The sequence below is a fragment of the Acanthamoeba castellanii genome (genome assembly GCF_000313135.1).
Source record: "Acanthamoeba castellanii str. Neff unplaced genomic scaffold scf7180000084776, whole genome shotgun sequence".
NCBI lineage: Eukaryota > Discosea > Longamoebia > Acanthamoebidae > Acanthamoeba > Acanthamoeba castellanii.
This window is the reverse complement of record NW_004457586.1, coordinates 302,209-325,349: the sequence shown is the minus strand read 5'-3', so window position 1 is coordinate 325,349 and position 23,141 is coordinate 302,209. Positions and strand designations below refer to the sequence as shown.

General features: G+C 59.8%; 3 protein-coding genes and 1 pseudogene across 3 annotated transcripts; 2 read left to right on the top strand and 2 right to left on the bottom strand.

Moving 5' to 3' along the window:
* Positions 1 to 325: 325 nt before the first annotated feature.
* On the top strand, positions 326 to 1,979 carry ACA1_279090 (BioY protein, putative; the record flags this gene model as incomplete). Its single annotated transcript, XM_004344630.1, has 9 exons — positions 326 to 675; positions 740 to 819; positions 884 to 994; positions 1,066 to 1,220; positions 1,285 to 1,344; positions 1,414 to 1,486; positions 1,568 to 1,676; positions 1,762 to 1,836; positions 1,925 to 1,979. The coding sequence occupies 9 exons, from the start codon at positions 326 to 328 to the stop codon at positions 1,977 to 1,979; spliced, it is 1,068 nt and encodes a 355-aa protein (XP_004344680.1).
* A 99-nt stretch (positions 1,980 to 2,078) lies between these two features.
* Positions 2,079 to 2,496, bottom strand: ACA1_279080 (uncharacterized protein; the record flags this gene model as incomplete). The annotated part of the gene is made up of 2 exons (XM_004344629.1): positions 2,079 to 2,255; positions 2,317 to 2,496. 2 exons carry the CDS (start codon positions 2,494 to 2,496, stop codon positions 2,079 to 2,081), a joined length of 357 nt encoding a protein of 118 aa, XP_004344679.1.
* A 17-nt stretch (positions 2,497 to 2,513) lies between these two features.
* Positions 2,514 to 4,896, bottom strand: ACA1_279070 (uncharacterized protein; the record flags this gene model as incomplete). The annotated part of the gene is made up of 9 exons (XM_004344628.1): positions 2,514 to 2,620; positions 2,712 to 2,810; positions 2,898 to 2,996; positions 3,098 to 3,321; positions 3,414 to 3,558; positions 3,664 to 3,868; positions 4,003 to 4,170; positions 4,276 to 4,448; positions 4,512 to 4,896. The coding sequence occupies 9 exons, from the start codon at positions 4,894 to 4,896 to the stop codon at positions 2,514 to 2,516; spliced, it is 1,605 nt and encodes a 534-aa protein (XP_004344678.1).
* A 338-nt stretch (positions 4,897 to 5,234) lies between these two features.
* Positions 5,235 to 23,052, top strand: ACA1_279060 (annotated as a pseudogene).
* The last annotated feature ends 89 nt before the right edge of the window (positions 23,053 to 23,141 follow it).

The following is a 23,141-nucleotide window of genomic DNA, read 5'->3' as shown; positions in this document are numbered from 1 at the left end:
CCTCGAGATTGCACGAGGCGAATCGCTGGCCCACGTCCAACTTCAGGGTCTGCTTGCGGTGTCGTCCAGCACCACGCTGCCGGCCGTGGGCGATGCCTGCACGCGCACCACATTCCGGAAGGTGTGGACGTGGCACTGGCATCGGTCCACACCTTTTCCTTCGGAAAGATGGCACTCTATGGATCTTGTCTACGACCCAACCGGAGCCACCGCTGGCAACAATTGGCTGGCGTGGAGATAACCCCGAAACTGTGCGAGTGTTAAAAAGAAGCAGTAATCCAACCTGACCCACCACAACCCACAACACACATCATAGCACACTCACATGGACAGGGTACTGTTTACTGTGGAGGAAGAGAGTGCGGAGGCGGAGCTGGACGTGGAGCGTACGCCGCGCGGGCTGGCGCGTCGTCGCATCTTCGTGCAGACGCTCGATGGGCAGCGGGTGCCGGTCGAGGTGGACGGCCACGAGGCCGTGGAGGACATTCCCATGAAGGTCTTCGAGAAGGAGCCCTTTCTCCAGCGCTTCGCCGGAGGGACTGAGGGCGTGGTCCAGGGTCCCAGGGCCGGCCCGAAACTGGTCGACCCTCGCACCGGCCACACGCTCGAGCGCGACCACCAGGTGACCGCGTATGGCCTCGAGCAGGACACCACCCTCAACCTCGTGCTCCAGCGGTACCGCCACCGCCCAATTTGCGTTTGTGGTAGATTGGGCATCGAATGAACGCAACGCGAGCAGGTACCCTACCTACGCCGATTGGCTCCAGTACAAGACCAAGCTGCCTCGCTTCGTCTTCGTGTTCCTGGCTGCGCTCGTTGGTACGTCAGACTTCTCCCCTTGCCTGCCGCATTCACTTTGATGACCATGGTACCGTGCCCACAGGCTCGATGGTGCTGGCTGCGTGTGCGCAGGTGTCCTTCCTGCCGCCCTGGTCCGATGAAGTGCCGGTCACCGGCCAGACCTTTGGTGTGCTCTTCACCGCAGTGCTCCTCGGTACTCCAACCCCGAGCCAACATCCTGATGACGACGACGATGATGATTACGGTGACGATTACGTGCTGCAGGCAAGACCATCGGCGTGCTGGCCACGGTTCTGTACCTGGTTGAGGGAGTAGCGCTGGGCCTGCCCTTCTTCTCGTCGAGCGCCCACGGCTGGGCCTCTCTGCTGGGTCCGACCGGAGGCTACCTCGAGGGCTTCATTCTGGCCGCTTGGGTCGTGGTACAGGGCGAAGCGTCTGTAGTTCGTGGTGTGCGGTGGTACTCACGTGGGTGATCACCACCAGGGCTATCTGGTGGAGAACCACGGGTGGGATAGGCGCCTGATCACGGCCTGCCTGGCCATGGTACGTAATCACCACCATGTGCACCTCCACTACCAACGCTGTGAAAGACTCAACGTGATCGTCGGCCAGATCATTGGAGATCTGTCGATCTATGTGGTGGGCATCCCTTGGCTGGCACACTTTATCGGCTGGTCCGACGGTAGTTCTTCGTTTCCTCCCAGCACCAGCATTTCATTTGATGCCTTCTTCATCAAGTATTGATGATCACGATCTGGCCGCACAGTCTGGGAAAGCGGATTCTACCCCTTCCTTGCTGGCGACGCGTTCAAGATCCTTCTCGCCACCCTGCTGCTGCCCATCGGTTGGGCTCTGCGGGCCTACCGCTACAACAGGTCCGTCCGTAAGCTGGCTAGGTCACGACAAGTGTGGAACAAAAAACGTGGACTTGATTTCTGACTCTGGCTCTATCTACTGCAGGACCCACTCGAGCGCGTTGCCCATCCACTTCAGGAGCGTGGGGACCTTCTTCAGGGAGCAGTTCACCATACCCGAGTGCGCTTCGCTTCGCCTCTCCTCTCCTCTCCGCTCCTCTCGCCGCCGCCGATCACGACCCCGCTAACGTCAAGGCTGCTGCTCGCAGGGTCGGGGTAGCACTGGCACGCGTGCAGGACAAGGTCAGGGCCTGGAGGGCTTAGGGCCGCTTCGGGGTGTCTGCGCAGACCAGTGTCGGCAAGAGTGTGTTCGTTATTGTGGCCGACCACCAGTGGTTGAACACGAATGGCCATACAACCGCATTACTTGGCGAAGCGACCGCAGACGTTGTTGAGGGTGTTGAGGTAGGGCGCGAAGAAGGCGGATCCGCAGAGGAACTGCACGACCTTGAGCGACGCATCCTCGGCCGCGGCTTTGTCGTTCAGGAACGACTTCACGCTCTTCACCACCACCTCGGCTGCTCGTGTGCAGTCCTCCACCTGGCCACACGGGCAAGCGACAGTGAGACCCCAGCCGAGTTCTATGTGCGCGTGCGCGTACCCGATTGGAGGATTCGACTTCGCTTTGAAGCTCTTTGAGGATGATCGGCAGTGAGATGGTGCCCACGTCGTAGTCATGGGCGATGGCCAGAATGCTCCGCAGACCCTGCACCTGCGGTGAGTCCACCGTGAAGTCTGTGATGATGGTGATGATGGTGAGGAGGAAGGCCACGTTGAACATCCGGGACAAGAGAGGTGTCAAGAGGGTTGCTTGCGCGTACTGTTGACGGGGTCATTGTCGCCCACCAGATGAAAGGCGATGTGGGCTGCCTCAAGGTTTGAGTGCCGCGTAATGAACACGTCGCCTGTGTGAGGGGGTGGATGGCGCACAAAAAAGTGAGGCCAGCCACGCATCCGCAGTCGGCAGTTGCAGAGGAAGGAATAAGGGGGAGGTACCGGGCTGCATGGGCCGTCCCAGCTCGTCCTTGACCAGCTGCAGCTGCTTTTGAAAGTCGCTAAATGTGCCTCGGGCGAAGCGCCGCAGCACCGCACAAACTCTGCACGCGAGGGACCGGTGGTTTCGACGAATGGTTGTTGGCTATATAATGAGAATGGAGGACACAGACGAGCTTGTGCACGTACCTTTGTTGACCTTGTTGGTGTAGGTGAGACCTCGGTCGACCACCAGCACGATCGCGTTGAGCGAGTGCGAGTACAGATCTCGAATTGTCTGCGCCCGCACTGCAATTGGACACCGTTCATTGCCACACGGCACGCACAGTTGGAATGCAAGAGAATAAGAGAATGGGAAATGAATGCGTTGGAAGGGGTGGTTAGGGTACCTTCGGAGGAGGCTCGGAGCCGACAAAATTGTGTGATGTCCCCCGCACCGAGGCCAAAGTGGTGGAGGGCCTTGCTGCGTCCCAGAAGCACCGTGAAGTGCTCCCACTTGGTGCTGCCCGATGGCGCGCTCGCCAGCGCTGGCACCTGGTACTGGGGCTGAGGCTGCTGTTGCTGCGGCTGCTGGCCGACGCTTCCTGACGATCTTAGTTGCGGCGAATCAGGCCTAGCCACACCGCACACGACACACATCGCACGACACACAACAAGCCGTTAGGGAAGTGGTCTCAACACGGGCGTTGGCGGTGATACGCGTACCCCTCGTTGGCCTCACCACCCTTCTTTTTGTTCCACCACCGCTTCTTGCCCTCCTGCTCCCTGCCGCCCGGCGATCCGCGCTGTTCCGGGTGCTGCAGGTCCGACTTCTTACGCGCCAGCGGAGACGCCGTCAGCGATCCGCCCCCTGTGAACCACGGACTGGAGTCAGCGACCAGGCATCACCACCGCACACACGCCACCGCACACGCACACACGGCACAAGCGCGCGTGATTGGGTCAAGTTTGGCACCTTGCTTTTTGGCGGCCTTGAATTCGTGAAGGACGTCGGCGTTGACCTTGTTGGGGAGCCCCTCGGTGGCCCATCGCACGATGCAGCGGCCGTAGGCCCGCTTCTGCTGTTTCCGCATGTCCTCGAGCTTGGCGCCCCACTTCCGCTCGGTGAGCTCCATCTGCTTCACGTGTCGGGCCACCAGCGATGATATTTCTCCGCCATCCTGTGTTGTGCGGTGTGAGCGTGTGTGTGCGTGTGCGTGTGCGTGTGCGTGTGCGTATGTGCGTGTGTGCGTGTGTGCGTGTGCGTGCGTTAGCAAATGAGTGCCAGAATGCAGAAGGAGTCTAGTCTCAGTACCCCGGCTGCTTTGTTCATCTCCTCGCTTTGTTTCTGATGCAGCTCGCTGATGGCGGCCTCGCTCTTGTTGATGACCTCCTCGAGCATGGCGGCGTGGATCTCGTTCATCCGCGCAATCGCCGCGCAGCCCTTCTGCGTGTTGACCACCGACCCGTAGGCCTCCGCCAACTGTTCACACGCCACCACGCAACCACGCATCGTTGACTGGCCTGAACCGAACCGAAAGAACACGCACAGAGCTCGAAGTGGAGAGAGAGAGAGAGAGACACGCACGATCAGCTTGGTCTTCTCCTTCTCCGTGAGCTCCACAGAGTCCTGGTAGGCGGCATTGCGCTGCTTGAGGGCCGCCGTCCAGTCGTCCGCTCCGTCCCTGGCCCGCTTCTGGTCGAACACCGGCTCCACCCAGTGGCTCGGGCACAACGCCGCCTGCCACCACCCGCGAGACCCTGTGCGTAAGACACGACGTAGAGCAGAAGAAGAAGGAGGAGCTGATGGTGGTGGTGAAGAACCTCTTCGCGGTGCAGGGAGTGGAGGGCGGAGAGGAGAGGCAGCTCGAGGATAGGGCGGCACGTCCTCGTGCGCCAGGAGCCGCCGCACGTCGCCCTCGGCCAGCCGCCGGCCGCAGTCGTCCTCGGCCCACCGGTCCAGCAGCGTGCCGTCCTCGCCGCCGCCGCCGGCGCTGCTGCCGGCCTCCGCTCCCGGCTCGCTGCTGCCCCCGGGGCCGTGGAGGGTGAGCACGGCGTACCGGCCACCCACGGCGAATCGCAGCGTAATGAATGAGGAAACGGTTGATTGAGCTGCCGCGGTCGATGGCGAGGAAGGTGGAACCAACAACATAGATGATGACGAGGACCCATTACTGCCGGCCCTCGTGGCTCGCGGAGTCCCCTCCATATTGATTGTTTAAATTTATTTTTCCATTTGTTTTTGGTTTTTGATATATTTTAAAAATATCAAAGAGCATGCTTCGCATAGTTTCAATATTGTAATTTGATTTATTATTAATTTCGCTGCACTTGCGCCTTTCGGTGCAGGTTGCTCTTTCAGTTCTGTGACCGGCACATCAGATTGTAATTCTACCCTTTGCCCTTTCAGTTTCTTCGGCACAGAAGCAAGAACCGTTATTGACGCGAGGCCAGCTCGTCATCGTGAGCACCGACCGAAGAATTCGTTTGAATTCATTTCATCGCGAGAACAAAACGGATTGGAGCAGGCGAGAGAGAGATTTGAAGATGGAGGGGCCTGAAGGAAAGAAGACGTATGAGGCCACCCCAGACTTCGCCTTCGAGCTGAAGGAGCTCAAAGAGGAGGAGGAAAAGGCCCAGAAGGAAGCCCAGGCCAAGGAAGAGGTCGTCCAGGCAGAGGAAGACGAACTCAAGGATGCAGAACATGTTGGGCATGAAGAGGACGACGCCAGCACAGTGCTCTTTCCCCCCCAGATATATATTTATTCATCTATCATTTATTATTTATTATTTATTTTTATATAATATATATCTGAACCAGCAGGAAGAAGTGAAGGGCAAGGCGAAGGGCGACGTCGATGACGAGGAAATGGCGAAGGAGCTCCTCGTATCGGACAAGAAGGACGACGCTGACAAGGAGGAGCAGACGGACGACGGCAAGACGGGGGAGAAGAAGGATCAGCCGCCGCCGCAGCCGCTCGAGCCCGCCAAGGTCAATGAGGTCTTCGAGCGGCTGCCCGAGGAGACACGCATGAGCATCGACACCCACCGTACCCTGCCCTGCATTGCTAATCGCACGCACGCACACACCGCACGCACTGCGCACACCGCACACACTCATAGATCGAATGTTGGCGTGTGTGGCTACAGCAGGAACGGAGGACGGTGAGGAGGACCCGTTCATGCCGCGGGACAAGAGCGTGCAGCTGCCGTCGAGCCGGCGTAAGGAGCTGCAGTTCCCGCCGCCCGCGTCGGCGCCCAAGACCGAGGAGGAGCTCGCGCGCGAGCGCAAGGAGCAGCAGAACGCCGAGTGGAACCGCCGGAAGCGCGGCGTGGCCCAGGCCAAGAAGGAGTTCGACCGGGCTTTCATGAGCGACGAGAGGCGGCTCAAGGAGGAGGAGAAGGAGGCCAAGCAGCGGGCCAAGGAGGCCGAGAAGGAGGCCAAGGCCCGCGAGAAGGGCGACGCCAAGCGGATGGCCGAGGAGGAGAAGCGGCGCGAGCTGCTCGAGGCCAAGCTGGCCGACGCCAAGGCCGCGGCCGCCCTCCAGCTGGCGACGTGAGGCCGAGCTGCGGCGCACGCTGTTGGTCGAGAAGTACACGCCCGAGGGCTGGCAGCTGTCGAACAAGATCGACAAGATCCTGATCACCTTCAACCACCCTCTCCTCCCCGAGGGCGACGACGACCTCACGCACCTCGTACGTGCACACCACATTACACAGTGTGATCTCTTCAGCTTTATCAACACCGTTGCGTGTGTGTTTTGCAGGAGTGGCGGCCTGTCATCACCCCGGAGCCGCTGAAGGCTGGCGTGTGGCGGCTCGACGGCACCAACACGCTCGTCTTCCAGACCGACAATCCCGAGGACGACCGTGCCTGGGCCAAGGCCACCCAGTACACCGTCAGCGTAAGTATCCACCTGGACGATGAGCACATTTAGGCTCAGCCTTCTCATCGCATCTGTATTGTCTCCCCTTATTTCGGTTGTGTGCAGATTCCCAAGGGAACAAAGGCGCTGGGCGAGGAAGAGCCTACGCTGAAGGAGGACTTCAGCTTCCAGTTCAAGACCCCCATCGTGAAGGTGCGCAACAGCACCGAACCCTCTGGCTTTTCCCGTACCGTTCGTTCGTGGCGTTGACCTTACTTTCACGAAATTCGTATGTACTCCAGGTCATCAGTTCGTGCCCTCCGGCCCCTGTGGGTAGGCGCGGCGAATACGACAGGCGGCCGCTCGACCCTGTGTTCCTCGTGATCTTCGACCAGCTCATCTCACCGGAGGAGGTCATCCCGACGATCGGTCTCTATGCCGGGGCGGACCTGAAGTGGGAGAAGGACCCCGCACCCTTCGCGCCGCTGAGGATCCTCGAGAGGGACTCGCCCGAGCTCGCGTACGTCGCCAGTTGGCTCAAACTGTTTACATTCATTTTTTCCCCCAAGGCTAACCGGTGAGTACTCCCACTTTTGTTTTCAGCGCCGACGAGGACGTGGCGCAGGGTTTCCTTGACCCGGCGGTTGAGGGTCGTTCCCTCGCCTTCACCTGCACGAAGCTGCTGGCGCACGATACCACCTACACGCTCAAGATCGGACCTGAGGTACATGTCCCGGGTCTCGCCCTTCCTGCCTGTAGAAGACCGTTTCTTACCAAAACTCTTCACACTGTATCGCGGCAGACACCATCGACCGAGGGTCCTTTGACGTCGATCGAGCCGCATCTGGTCACCTTCACTACTGTCCCGCAGTTCGATGTCACTCGTACGCCACCGCCCCCATGAAAATCGGGTTGCATTCACCTAGTGCCACTGTGGGGTTGGCCACGGAACAGCTTTTCACCTGACATTTTGTGCATCATCTGCAATGCTGAACAGGAATCGAGTCTGTTCGCCCTGACAATTGCACCATCACGTTCAACCAGGCCATCGTGCCGGTCGGTGGCAAGTACACCGCCGAACACTTGGTACACGCTATATACGTTACATCAGCCAAACGATGCTAGCGTACCACTGGCTCACCAAATTAACTTTTTCTTGCCTCCTTCGCAGGCCAAGCTGCCCACGATCACACCGACCCCGCCTGGCGAGGGCAGCTGGATTGCGATCGATCGCCGGCTGATCTACTCGCTGCCGGCTGGGGTCAACTGGCAACCAGCGACGGAGTACCAGGTCCTGCTGCCCGCATCGACGCCGAGCCTGTTCAGCGCTGAGCTCAAGTCCAAGGACGGCATGTTCGGCCCCGAGGTGGTCAGCGACCGAGAGCTCGCGTTCTCTTCGCCGACCAACAGCGTGAGCGACACGCTCCCCATCTCGACCGTCGGCGTTACGGTGGCCACTCCCTTTGCCGTCGCCTTCCGTCAAAAGATCACCGGGATCGAGGAGGAAGTCTTGAGCACCATTCGGTACCGCCCGTCCTACACACACTTATCTTTTCTCGGGCCTGACAGCTCCACTCACGATCCAATCTGATATGGTAGGCTCTACACGTCTGGGCTTCTCAAGACCAACTACGCCGTGCGCCTGCTTGAGGCCGAGGATGTCAAGCGCTGGAGCGACAAGTTTGCCCAGCTCGACAAATTCCTCAAGCATCACGGGGAGGAGTACTGCCTGGTGTTCGCCAGCGTCAAGCTGTTGCCGCACAACACGTCGGTCACCTTGTCGATCGGTCCCAAGGTACACCACCTCACCGTAATCGAACCTTGATCACCCACACTCACGCCCCCACTACATTCAGGTTCCTTCGGCCGAGGGAGCGCTCCTCAACGACCAGGAGCACTCAGTGACCTTCACGACCGGGTCGCCGTTCTCCGTGAACAGTACGTTTCTGCACTCATTTCCCTATTTTCCAAAAACACGATTGGGTGGTGCATTGGTTGATCGAACCTTACTTACCCAGGCACGTATCCGACGGCCAAGCAGCAGCTGCACCTCCAATACTCGGGCACGGCGACAGTGTCCTTCACGCAGCCCATCATCCCCGCCGGCGGCACCATCGACGATTTGGACTGGCGCCCTGTCCTCGAACCCGAACCCAAGGACGGCGGTGACTGGCGCGTGATCAGCGACCACACGCTCGCCTACCAGCCCCACAAGGCGTGGACTCACTCCACCGAGTACACCATCACGGTACTCGTCCTGTTCACATGCGGTGTGCGTGCGTGCGGCATGTTGCGCTGGTCTGCTAATCGGGAGCCAATTCGATTGTCCGGGTGTGCCCCCCTTCAGATCCCGGTGGAGGCCAAGTCGCTGCTGGAGGACCCCCTGGAGAAGCAGTTCTCGTATTCCTTCACCTCTTCCCTGATCAACGTACTACACCAGTACCCGAGCGCAGGTGCCCACAGCCCGGCGTCCAGGCAACCAGTCATTCTCGTCGTGTTCGACCAGGAGATCGAACCCGAGGTACAATACCCCCTCCGCTCGCTCTGCGCGGGCACAGTCATCTTGGATTGGCTCATTTTGATGCGCTGCAGGAGGTGATTGGCTGCGTGCACGTGTCTTCGTCGCGCTGGGGCGGTGGACACGAGCTCCGCCTGTTGGCCGAGGACGAGGTGCCCGAGATGCCCGAGACCAAGAACTACTTTAAGCCCCAGGGCCGCTACCTGGCCTGCCAGCCCACAGAGCCCTTCAACTACGAGGACAGCGTCACCGTCAAGATCGGTCCCAAGGTACTCCCCACCTCACTACGCCACTTCCCCAGAGCCACTACTCAATCCACAATAGGTCCCATCTGCTGAGGGTCCAGTGCTGTCGTCGAGCACGTGGAACTATAACTTCGTCGTGGTCCCCAAGTTCACGGTCACTTGTACTTGCTTCCTCTCCTTTTCTCTCTCGTTCCGGTGTACGACAAAGGCCTTACGCATGCATTGTACCACCCGCCAGATTCCTCCCCGAGCGGGAACAACCAACACGCGGCGCCGGTCAGCATCTCGTTCAACCATCCTCTGGTACCCGCGGACGACGTAGACCTGAAGCACTTGGTACGCACCACCTCTTTCTTTATGGGGCAATTTATTTATTTATGTATTTCTTTATTATTATTTTTGGTGCGTCATGGGCTGGAGGACTGATGGACCACACGCACACGACATGTGACGCACAGGCGTGGAGACCGGTCATCACCCCCACGCCCCCCGAAGGTGAGTGGAGCCTTAGCTCGGTCTCTACGCTCATGTACACTCTGGCCAAAGGACAAATCTGGGCCAGGTCGACTGAGTACAAAGTCAAGGTAACACAACTTGCCCGCCGATGCCCCAACGTTGCGCAACGCACGTGCTGACAGACTTCTGTACCCCTCCCCCCTCCCCACAAGGTGGACGATGGCGTGCTGTCGGCCTACGACGAGCCCCTGCAGAAGAAGCACAAGTTCTCGTTCACCACGCCTCGCGTAGAGATCCTGCACACCTACCCCGATCATCGTGCCAAGGTGGCCTTGGACTCCCCGATGGCCATCATCTTCAACCAGGCCATCGACCCGGAACAAGTCCTGCCCGTGGTCTCTCTCGCGCTTAGCCAGGAGGTTAGCCCATCTCGCCCATTCATGGTTTATTTTGTTGAATTAGTATTGTTGTTTCTTTCATCGAACTAAAATGTGAATTAATTCGTTTGACAACGTTGTGGGCGCAGGGCTTCCTGAGCAAGCTGACCAAGAAGACCTACGCGCCCGTCGAGATGTTGAGCAAGGAGGAGGTCGAACGCGACACCCTGCTCCAGCTGTTCCTGGCCCAACACCAGGGCACCGATGGCTGCTGGCTGGCCTTCAAGTGTACCAGGAACTTCCTTCACGATTCCGACGTCACCGTCAAGATCGACGGCAATGTACATACTCCTACGCTCTCAAACCCTTTTTTCGGGTGGCTGCACTCCATTTCACTCACCTCCCGACCTAGATTCCGTCCGCCGAGGGTCCGCTTGCGACTACACGCTCGCAAACGTTCAGCTTCCGCACTGTTCCGAAATTCAGCGTATTTGGTACTGTCCCCTTCGTCTCGTCCCATAGTCTCTGCCCACGTGGCCTGCAGTGTACTGACATATGCGCACCGCGTAGACGCACCGGTTGCCACCCTCGTGAACAAAACCGCCATCACGCTCCGCTTCACTCAGCCCCTGGTCTCCCCGATCGGCGCTACGAAGATCGAGCAAATGGTATAGCACGTGCCTCAAGACGCCGCACACGCACACGCACACGCACACACACACGCACACGCACACGCACCCGCACCACCGCACACGCACTGATCCTCGTGGCATGACATAGGAATGGAGGCCGCAGCTCAGCCCTCCGCCCGAGCGATGCCACTTGCAGTGTGCCTGGCGGAAGGACGCGGCCCATGTGGGATTGGACTATGACACCGACTTCTACGTCGCCAAGTGGTCTTCGGACGCCACCAAGAAAGGCAGCGAACAGATATCCTTATCTAACCACACACGTGCGCACCACACACAACACACGACACACACACACAAACAACACACACAACACACACAATGATTACTCTTTTCCTGCTGGCGTTATCCTTCACTTGCGTAAGCTGTCCAGGCGCTAAAGGAGCTCTCTGCCGGGTCGCTGCCCTACTTCGAAGCGCAGGTCGTGCAGCTGGGCAAGGACGGCGCCATTTCCGTCGGCGCTGCCGGTCGCGGCATGCCGCTCAAGCGCGCCATGGTCGGCTGGACCCAACAGTACTGCGGCCCTCCCGTTTCCAGATGCCACCATTGATGACCGTTTCGCCAACGTTGGCATTGGCTAAACATTGCTCTCGTCTCGGCCCTCAGCGCCTACGGTTATCACAGCGACGACGGTTGTGTTTTCCACGGCGACTCGTCCAAGGGCCGGGACGGCCAACCCACCTGGGGCGTGGGCGACGTGATCGGCGTGGGCGTCGACGCTGAGCGCTCCCAGATCTACTGGTATTCAACCTTAACGTTAAAAATCAATGCAGTGGTAGGTGCTGGTCAAGGCTCATCCCCCCTCTCGTCGACACAGGACCAAGAACGGCGAGAAGGTGGCCGTACAGAAGCTGGACGATGATGAAGGGCCTCTGTTCCCCACAGTCGCGCTGGATACGCCCGGCGTCATTTGGATCAACCTGGGCGACGCTCCGTTCGCGCATCCGCCCAACGACGACGACAAGAAGGACAAGAAAAAGAAAAAGTCCAAGAAGGCGGGCAAGGACAAGAAGACGCCGCGCGACGGCAAGAAGACGCCCCGCGGCGGAAAGGACAAGTCAGCCTCCAACGACAATGAAGCCGAAGCCGAGGAGCAGCCCAAGGCAGAGAGCGAGGGCGCCAAGGGCAAGGAGAAGGCCGAGGCTGAGGCCGAACAGCAGCCCTCGCCTGTCGCCGCTCCGGCCCCTGAGGAGCTCACCGGCTGGCACCTTGTCGACGCCTACACGCTCGTCTACCGGCCCGCGTGCGCCTGGCCCAACGCCACCAAGTTCACCGTCCAGATCCCGGCGAGTGTGGTGTCGTTCTACAACGAGCCCATCGAGGCCTTCAAGAAGGAGTACAAGTCGCGCACCGCCTCGGTTGAGCACACTTCGGTCGACAGCGGCGAGGCGCAGGTCCTCGACCCCACCATCGCCATCTGCTTCAACCAGAAGATCGACCCCACCGAGGTCATCAAGCACATCCAGGTTCGCGCACGCTCTTTCGTTATCATGGTGATTGCATTGCTCATCAACGCGCACACGCACGACACGCACGACACACACCACACGCACACGCCCAACAGGTGTCGGCGTCGCAGTGGCGCTTCAAGAACGTGGGCACTGTGGCCCTGGTGGCCGACGACGAGGTGCAGGCCCTGCGCGCCACCATCCTGCGTAACGCGCAGTTCCTCGACGCCAAGCCGGACCAGTGCCTCGTCTTCCGGTGCTCCGAGCCGTTCCCGCCCAAGACCCAGGTCACCGTCAAGATTGCCAAGGTCCCCTCGCTCGAGGGATCCCTCGTGGGAGCCGAAGACTCCTTCGCCTTCAGCACCGTACAGCCGCTCTCGGTCTCGGGTACGATGTCCGGTCCACTGCACGTGTGTGTTGTGCTGTTCGCAGAGCCATGAGCGTATGTAGGCCTCACCTTCAACTATTTGGCTCATCAGTGTACCAGTCACGCACGTTGGGCATTGTTGAGCCCATCAAGCTCAACTTCAACCAGCCACTCGTCTTCTCCGTGCCGCCCAAGGTCGAAGACTTGGTACGAAGCCGAAGCGCCTCGGGGTTTCATTTTTACCTTCCTGTTTATTTAACTGTTTCCTTCACCACGATCAACTACAGGACTGGCGCCCCACGGTGGAACCGGAACCGGAAGACGGCGGCGAATGGCGCCTCTCCAACGCAATGACTCTGGTCTATCACCCCTCGCCCAAATGGAGCAAGGCGACTGAATACGTCGTCAAGGTATATCTAGGCCGCGCTGCGTCTGGCCACCTTTTTCGCCGCTGTCCACGGTGGTCTGACCACCTTCCGATCGCAATGCCGCTGTGTGTCCTTGGTTCAGGTACCTGCTGGTGCGGGCTCGGCGTATGGCGACTCGCTGGCCGAGGAGTTCGAGGCCAAGTTCACCACACCGACGATCTCGGTGGTGAGCTCGTTCCCGCCCTCCGGCGGCGGACGCAAGCGCGACTGCGGCATGTTCGTCAAGTTCGACCAGCACGTGGACCCCGAGGAGGTGCTCCAGTGCATCAAGGTCGCGAGCTCGTGGAACACCCAGTATGCGCTCCGCCTCATGACCATGGAGGAGGTCAACGCCTCGCCCTTCTGGCGCATCAACACCCCCAGGTAGCCCGCGCCTTGCCACACCAGCGCACGCACACACGCACACGCACACGCCACGCACACGCAGCACACACCAGCTCACTCATGTGCATGTCACGTCCAATGCCGCAGGCACGAGGGCTACTGGGTGGCCTTCAAGCCGGTCAACTACTTTGCTGGCGACTCAACGATCTATGTGAACGTCGGTCCCGAGGTACGGCGTGCTCGCCCAGTGCTGCTTAATAAGAGGAGACCAATATCTGAATGCGTTGTGTTTGGCGGATGACAAACACAGATTCCCTCGGCGGAGGGACCACTCAAGAGCTCGTCGGTCCACAAGTTCAACTTCAAGACGGTGCCCGAGTTCAAGGTGACCACGTTCCACCCGCGCAACGAGAACGCCAAGATCTACCCCAAGGCCGAGTGGCAGGTCCGCTTCTCCAACAACCTCGACGCCAACTCGCTCGACGTCTCCAAGATCAAAGTCACTCCCCACCTGCCCGGTACACTCTCTCCTCCGCCCCAAGCTCTTGTGTCAAGGCGCTGCTCGCTGACACCTGCTGTGTGTGTCGCGTGTCGCGTGTCGTGTGTCGTGTGTCGTGTGTCGTGACGTTTATAGACTTGAAAATCTCGGCGTCGTACAAGACGCTCCACTTCAGTAGCAGGCAGCACGGCGGCGACGTGGTCTACAAGGTGGAGATCGACTACCAGGCGGTGCGGGACCGCTACGGCCAGTGCCTCGGCCTGATCAAGGGCACCGACGCCGCGCCCGTGCCCGAGGATGGCTCCGAGCCCACCGGCAAGATCGAGTGGGAGGTCAAGGTGTGGGAACCGCCGCGCCCTCGCGCGCTCAAGGCCTTCCAGGTAACCGTTGCTCTGCAACCTTGACTGTGTGCCTGTAGCATCCGGCGTGTCGCGTGACTCATCACGTTCGCAATCGACTATCACAGACGGGGCTCATCGTGTACGATCCAGTGCTTATCGCGGCCACCAAGCAGTCTCCCACGTACCACATCAAGACGTTCAACTACAAGGCGCTCCGCGTGTGCCTCTACAAGTACGTCGGACCCCTGACATCGTAGTGTTTTGGTGGCCACTGACACGACGTTTTTTTCAGGCTCAACCCGCGCAAGCACTACGCCAAGTGGGGCAAAGAACCGAGCCACACGGATGCGAGCGAGAGCAAGTCGGAGACCTACGACTACCTCGGGTACGTGCAAGCCGTTCGTGGCCACATACCGCCTGATGCATGACATCTGATGCCAATTCGTCTTACTTTGTGTTCTTCAACAAAACAGCTTTGGCAAGCTCGTGTACGACCAGGTGCTGCCTGTGGCTAACTTCAAGGAGGACGAGTACGTGGACTTCGTAGTTGACCTCACCCCGGCGCTCAAGGACGCCAAGAGAAACCTGGGCCAGGTCGGCGTCGTCATCACCCCCACCTCCAAGAGTGCGTCCTGACCCAGTCCTTCGCTTGTTTTTTTTTTTGAATTTTTAATTCATAGTTCTAACCATGACTGCTCGCTTGATTGTTAGGCCACTACCCCAACCCGTGGCGCCAGCGAGACATCATCAAGGCTTGGATCCAGTGCACCCATATCGGTACGCTGCAAGCTCGTCGGTGCTGCTACTGCTGCTGCGCCTGAATAGATTAGAAGCTCACACCAGATTGATGCGACGGTGACTGCGGTGCAGGACTCGACGTGTTCCAGAGCGTGCAGACGGTCCACGCGTGGACGACGCACCTGGTGAAGGGCGGCAACATGAAGGGCGTCAACGTGTCGTGGCACCAGCGCAAGGCCGTCATGGGTGCGCAGCTGCTGCTCCTGCCTGACAAGAAGCAGATCGAGAAGAAGAAGGCCCTCGCGGCCAGGTCCGACGGCTCCCTCTCGCCGCGTTCGCCGCGCGACGTCGAGGTGGGCGCGATTACAATCAAGAACTGCGCGCTCGAGCGCCAGGCGCCCAACACGGTGACGACCAACAAGGACGGCATCGCCGTCCTGTCCCACAACACCAACCGCACGTCACTCCTCGTGGCCAAGAAGGGCAAGGACTGCGCCTTCCTTCCCGACGTGTGGACCTTCCCCACCCTCCCCGCCGAGGAGAACCTGTTGTGGCATGTCTTTGACGATCGAAGGTATCATCATCTCCCCCCCGCCTCTTCGCACTTTGCCAGGAGCTGACGTCTTCTCTCTTTTTCCTCGCACCAGCATGTACCGCCCCAAGGAGGAGGTGCATATCAAGGGCTACGTTCGCTTCCTCAAGGTACGGGGATGGTGGTGGTGGTGATGATGATTGCGCTGTTGGGGAACATGGAGGAAGTGACACGAGTGGTGATGTGTGCGATGTGTAGCGAGCGGCCCAGGAGCACTTTGAGAAGCTGGAGATACCCAAGATGCAGAAGTGCGTCTACAGGCTGGTTGATTCGAGATCGGCCGAGATCACCAAGGGCGAATTCTTCCTCACGGGCCTCGGCACCTTCCACTTCACCCTCACACTGCCCGACAACGTACGCCTTGCCTCAATCACCACACTCTCTTGAGAAACTTGATCTTGCCCTTACATTTTCTATATATTGGTTCATCAAACTACAGATCAACCTGGGTGACGCTGGCATCCACATCCACCTCGAGGAGCACGAGAACCAGCAGAAGTACGAGCACGTTCACCGTTTCCAGGTCCAGGAGGTACGTCGTCCTCGTCCACTCAAGGCCTACATTGGCCTCGCCGCTGCGGCCATTATCATCGTGCTCATGCCCATTCTGTGCCTGGTGTACGTGTGTAGTTCCGTCGCCCCGAGTTCATCGCCGAAGCCGAGGTGGAAACCAAGGCGCCCATCTGGTTCGAGGCCTCGGCCTTGGTCAAGGCCAAGGGCTCGTACTACGCCGGCGGCGCGCTCGCGGACTCAGGTACTCTCTGCTCCTTTCCCCCTCCCCAGACACGCCGCGGCCACTCACCACTCGTTTTACTTTGCTCCACAGATGTCACGTGGACGGTGTCTTCGACGGCAGGCACGTTCGCTCCTCCGGGCTTCCAGGACTTCAAGTTCACCTGCGCCAAGCAGCTCGTGCTCGCGCAGCCCACCCAGCTGGTGTGTCAGCGAGTGCTCAAGGGCAAGACCCGCGAGTCCGGCGAGCACAAAGTCCTCATTCAATTCAAGGGCTACCCCGATCCGCCGTGCCCGGTGTCGCTGGCGGCCCTGATCGAGATCGTGGACATCAACCGGAAGTCGATCACCACGACGACGCAGCTCATCCTGCACCCGTGCCTCTACTACGTGGGCCTCCGCAAGCAGGCGCCCAACCCGGTGCTGGGCGAGCCCTACGTGATCGACATCGTAGTGGCCGACCACGACGGCAACGTGGTCGACATGGTGGACGTGACGGTCCAGCTCTGCGCCCTCGAGCGCTGGAGCGGCCGGAAGCAGATCCTCAAGCTGGAGGTCATCAAGTCCGAGAAGGAGCCCATCCCCTACACCATCAGCCCCGAGGCTCTCTCCACCGGCGCTCCTGTATGTTTCCCCTTTCTTTCCTTCACCATTACGCCACACACACACACACACAACGCTGTGTCCCTCGTCGCTGACTGGGCTTACGTTTGGGCAGACGTACGAGCTCTATGCGATCGTGCAGGATCAGGAAGGCCGTAAGCACGCGGCGTTCGAGGTCTTCAGCGAGCCGGTGGCGGCCGTTGCTCCTCCGCCCACGGATCTGCTGCTCCTGGCATCAGTACCCAGCCCGGCGCCCACCAAGACGCTGGAGCGGGTGGACGAGTTGCGCCTGGTGCTGGTGGCCGACAAGGCCTCCTACCGCATCGGCGACACCGCCTCGCTGACGCTCACCTGCCCCTTCGCGCCGTGCGATGGTACCGTACCGCCCACACAACCGCCGCCGATAACAGTGTAGATGCGTGACTCATCAGCAATCGCGTGCAGCTGTGGTCACGGCCCGCTGCCGAGGCATCGTCAAGACGCGCACCGTGCGCATCAATACCGTGTCGGAAAGTGCGTCGACCGACCCTCTTCTCACTCCGGCTCTGGGCTGACTGACACCACGTGCCCCCTCGCTGAATACCAAACGTTGTGCAGAGGTCAGCGTACCGATCATCGAGGACTACGCGCCCAACATCGCGATCCAGGTCGACGTCGTCGGTCTCACCGAGCGGCTCAATGTCGACGGCCAGAAGGACGGCAGCGCTCCGCCTCGCCCCGCGCTTGGCACCGCCAGCATCACCCTCACCGTCCCGCCGGTACCTTCTTCCTCCTCTCCCATATATGATCACAACAATGGTGTCCTTCGCACGTGTGTTTCCGACTTGCGCGTGCGTGTCGTGTCGTGCGCTCGTCACAGATCACCAAGAAGCTCCACGTCGAGGTAAACCCTCGCGCCAAGAAGATTGTGCCGGGCGGCGAGACCACGATCGACGTCAAGGTTTGACACACACACACACACACACACACACACACACACACACACACACACACACACACACACACACACAACCTGAAGCTGCGCTGGGGCACTTGAGCTAAATGCGTGTGCAGGTGACGGATCACTCCGGCGCTCCGGCGATCGGGGCCGAGGTGTGCCTCGTGGTGGTGGACGAGTCGGTTCTGGCGCTCAGTGGTTACGCCCTGTCGGACCCGCTCAACACCTTCTACCCGACCCGCCCCAACGAGTCGCCTTCGAAGCGCTTCGCCAACCGCAAGGACGTCGCCGTCGAGGTACTCGTCGTCACACGCACCCCACTCATCATCATCATCCTCATCCTGGAATTGTTCATCATCACCTTCTTCTTCAACGCACGTCTCACACTTCCGCTCGATCGACGCAGCAATGGGACAACCACCAGCTGCAGCCGCCGGTCCTATTCCTCGACGAGCTCAAGGCCGATTGGTCCGACGACGAGACCGGCGCCGACATGGAGGGTCCCGAGGCCGAGTGGGAGGGCGAGCCCTTCCCCGAGGACGACGGCCTGGACGAGGAGAGCGAGTCTAAGAGCGAGGAAGAGTGCGACGAGGAAGAGTGCGACGAGGACTGCGACGACGAGGATATGGCGTCGGGCGCTCCCCAGCTTGAGCTCTACGCGCTCGACAGCATAAACATGGTACAGACACCACCACCACCATCACCATCACCATCACCACCACACACCACACACCAATTGATTCCCCCCCCCATGGCAGAAGTGCGAGAGCTTGAGTGAACAATCAATGAGCTTTACGAGGAAAGCCAAGAAGAAGGGTGGCTTCGCCCTCCCCATGCCCAGCCTTCCCTCGTGGGGAGGTGGCGGCGCCATGCCGAAGAGTTTCGCTGCTTCTTCTTCTTCTTCGTCGCTCGCGCCGTCATTCGCAGCGGCGCCCATGAGGTCCCTCTCCGCTGCCGCTCCACCTCCTCCCGGTATGGCGCGCCAGAGCCTGGCAAGAGAATGCGAATCAGCATCGTACGTGTCCTTAAACACACAATCCAACTCACTCACGCACGCACGCACGCACAATCACACAACACACACCCCTCTCCATCCTTAAGGTTGACCAGCCTGAATTAACCTCACACACACATTGGATGTGCCGCCGTACTCCGCAGGCCCAGGCTGTCTGATATGAAGGAATGCAGGCGGGCAGCCGCACCTACCAAGAATGTCAGGCAAAGGCGCAAAGAAGATAAGGGCATGGAGGAGGAGAAGATGAAGGGTAAGAAGCTGGCGAAGGACAGGCGCGCGTCTGTGGATGGTGACGGCATGCATGCCTACGCTGACGAGTGTGAGGACGACGTGCCCGAGGAGGCCTACGAGGAGCCGGCGCCCGTCATCGCCGTGCGGTCGAACTTCAATCCGCTGGCCAACTTCACCCCCGCGGTGCAGGTGGGTGAGGACGGCACCGCCGAGATCGCCGTCAAGATCCCCGACAACCTCACCCGCTACAGGATCTGGGCCGTGGCGGCCAGTCACGAAGGCCTCAAGTATGGTCTCGGCGAGAGCCTGCTGACCGCGCAGCTGCCCCTGGTCGTGCGCTGCAGGTGCGCCACCGCCTGGCTCACACGTTATTCTCCCTCACGAATTGCTTACTTTTCATACCACCCACGCACCTGCACGCAGCCCGCCTCGCTTCCTCAACTTCGGCGATCGCTGCGAGCTCACCGTTATCATCCAGAACCAGCTCGACGAGCCCCTTGATGTCATGTACGAATTCGCCTCTCCTCCTCTCTCTCTCTCTCTCTTCTGTTTTCTCTCTTCTCTCTTCTTTGTGTGTGTGTGTGTTGTGTGTGTGTTGTGTATTGGCTAAGCAAGTGATTTGGGGGGGGGTCCCGACAACAGGATGGCTCTGCGCGCGAGCGAGCACACAGAGGTGGTGATCGTGGAGGGAGGCGAGCATGCCAGGCAAGTGGGCTACCAGGTCCACATTCCCAAGGAGGGCCGCCGCATGCTGACTATCCCCATCAAGGTCACCAAGCCCGGTCTAGCACGCTTCCAGGTGCGCTCATCCACCCACTACAGAGGCCCAACGTCACCTGCCTGTCATGAATGCGCCGTCATTGATCGATGCGTACCGTAATAATTGCAGGTGACCTGCTTCGCGGGCAAGTACGGCGACGCTGCCGACGTCGAGTTCCCGGTCTATCCGCCCGCGACGACGGAGTCCTTCGCCTTCTACGGCACACTTTCGCAGGCCAGCGACGTCGTGCTGCAGACCATCGTCAAGCCCGCCGACGCCATCCCGCAATACGGCGCCCTCGAGGTTCGCTTAGCCTTTCACACGACGCTGTGTGCGTCGTTTACTCAATCGCTCCCGCGCGCCTCCCCGCAGATCTCGGCCAGCTGCACCATGCTGCAGGGACTGTTGGACGCGGCTGTCTACATGTACAGCTACCCGTACGAGTGCTCGGAGGTACGGCACAAACAAATAGTAGGCCGGGACGGTGGATGAGCTCAGCTGTGGCCCCGCGACTGACACGACTTCTTTGCCGTACAGCAAATTTCGTCCAAGCTGTTGGCCCTCGTGGCGCTCAGGGATGCGCTGGACATCTTCAAGAGCCCCTCGCTACCCAAGAAGAGCGTGCGCCTCCCCTCATTTCGCTCACCTCCCTCCATCTTCATTTGCCAATTAGACAATGGGAATTGGCCAATATATATTGATTTTATTGTTCTTTTCCATGTACAGGACCTCAAGAATCTGGTCTCCGAGGACCTCAAGCGTCTGAAGAAGAGGCAGCAGAAGGACGGTAGCGTGGGCATGTGGCAGCATTCTTACAGCAAGTACGCGCCCCGCCCCATCTTCACACCGGTGCATCGCTGTCAAACGGTCTTCTGATCTTCTTCTACGCAGTGCATTCCTGACGTGCCACGTGGCGCACTGTGCGGCCTTCTGCAAGGCCAAGGGCTACGGCCTGCCCTGGTTCTTCGAGGGCCGCCTGGCGTCGTATCTCAAGGACGTGCTTCCCGGGTCCCTCGCTCACGGCCGCGACCCCGACTTTGCCGAACTCACCATGGCCTACGCTCTGGTATGCGATTTCCCTCCATTCTGTCGGTGATGGCGTGCGATTGTGCTGACGTGGCTGTGGGCTGGAATGTAAAGTATGCGAGGTATCGTCTGTCGCCCTCGGCCGAGATCAAGAAGGAGACGGAGGACTTCTTCGTGCGCAAGACGGCCGACGGTCTACCCATCGAGGCGCTGTGCCTTGTGCTCACGGTGCTGGGCGACGCCGAGGGCAAGCAGAAGCGCTCGCTCTACGCGGACGAGCTGGTGCGCTATCTGGCCACCCACATCAGCGTCGACGAGGAGATGGGCACCGCGCACGTGCCCTCCTTCTATGATGAGCTCACCCGCCACGAGACCTTCCACAGCAACTACCGCGCTGGTACCCGTCCAGCGTGCCTTCCCCTTGACCACCCTGGCCAGTGGTTCATCACACACACACACACACACACACACACACAGATGCGATGCTGCTCGAGGCGTTGGTGGTGGCCGACCCGGAGAACCAGATGATCAGCAAGCTGGTCAAGAACCTGCTCTCGATGCGTAGGAACGGTATCTGGCAGAACACCCAGGAGAACTGCTGGGCGCTCATCGCCCTCGACCGCTACTTCACCGGTACGTCGTTTCTCTCCGCTGTTCAGCGCTCATGCGTCATGACTGCTGCTACTACTACGCGACCAACAACTTGACCTTGTGTCTATCGTGCGATATCTAGTGTTCGAGAAGACCAAGCCCGACTACAACGTCCGGTTCTGGCTCGCCGAGCAGTACTGCGGCGAGACGATTTTCAAGGTTCGGAACATTGAGGCACTCGGGGCGAGGTTGTGCTTTGGCTCGCGTTGCTTACGTCAGCTTGTGTCATGTGTGTCGGGTCGTATGTGGTTGCAGGGCCACACGACCGAGACTCGGGTGATCAACATCCCCATGCCCTTCCTGACCAAGGCCATCGCCCAGACCAAGACCCTGCGCATCGGCGGCGACATCTCCTTCGGCCAAACGGACCTCCACAAGTCGGCGCTCGTCGCCAAGAGCGAGGTACGTACCCCCCGCCTCCAATCTGCGGTGAGAGATCTTTCGATTGACCCCCGAGGCGCGCGTGTCCGCGTGCCCTCATTAGGATGACGACACCAAGGGCAAGAAGGCTGGCGCGTCCTCGAGCAAGCAGGATGGCGGTACGTGAATGCGAGCCCCCGCAATCCCCCGCCCCATTCAATCCGGTATCTGCTCACCGGCGGTGGCCACTGCGCTCGCCGTGCAGAAACTGCCAACTTGATCATCCAGAAGGAGGGCAAGGGCCGCCTCTACTATCGCCTGGGTTTGAGGTACCTCAGCTTGCCCTCTGCTCTGTGCCACTTGCTCGCCGGTGTGGTACTGATCGGTGTCGCCTCCCCCCTTTTTTTCCAGCTATGCACCGGAATCGCTGGAGATCGAAGCCAAGCAGCGGGGCTTCAGTGTGGAGAGGCAGTACACGGCCGAAGACAAGGACCACCCCGAGTTCGTCTCGCGCGACTCTGACGGCGTGTGGCATGTCAAGAAGGGCGCCGTCGTGCGGGCCAAGCTCACCATCGTACGCCCCCCTCCCCCGGTACGCACCACAAAAGAGTGGTGAATTCTGACACTTCTCTCACAGAGCACCAAGTTCCCGCGGTTCAACATCGCCCTGGTGGACAAGCTGCCGGGCGGTCTCGAAGCGGAGAACCCCGTCCTCAAGACCAGCCGCCCGCCGGCGGACAAGGACGAGGGCGGGGAGAAGGGCAAGGAGAAGGGAACCGAGCCCACGAAGCCCGCCACCTGGTTTGAACACGTACGTTGATGGACTCGGCCACTATGCAATGATGCCGCGCTGCTGACCATCACGTCACACAGCAAAACCTGCGCGATGAGAGGGTGGAGTGCTTCGCCGCCCAACTCGAGGCCACTTCCTATGTCTACGAGTACACTGCGCGCGCGACCACCCCTGGTACCTTCCTTGAACGGCCCTTTTCATTCTCCTTCTTATCTTCTGCGATGGCGCCCTGCTGACTCACGACACTTCAACCCTCGCCCCACTCCACCCACCCAAGGACGTTTCGTCATCCCGCCGGCCAAGATCGAGGAGATGTACGACCCGGACGTCTTTGGGCAGAGCTCCTCTGCTGTAATGCTTGTCGAGTAGGATGCCTGCCCTTTTCCACTCTGTGTTTCCGGATGAAGAAGCAACTTGAGCAGAAGGCCCCAATTTCACACTAAAATTGAATAATGTGA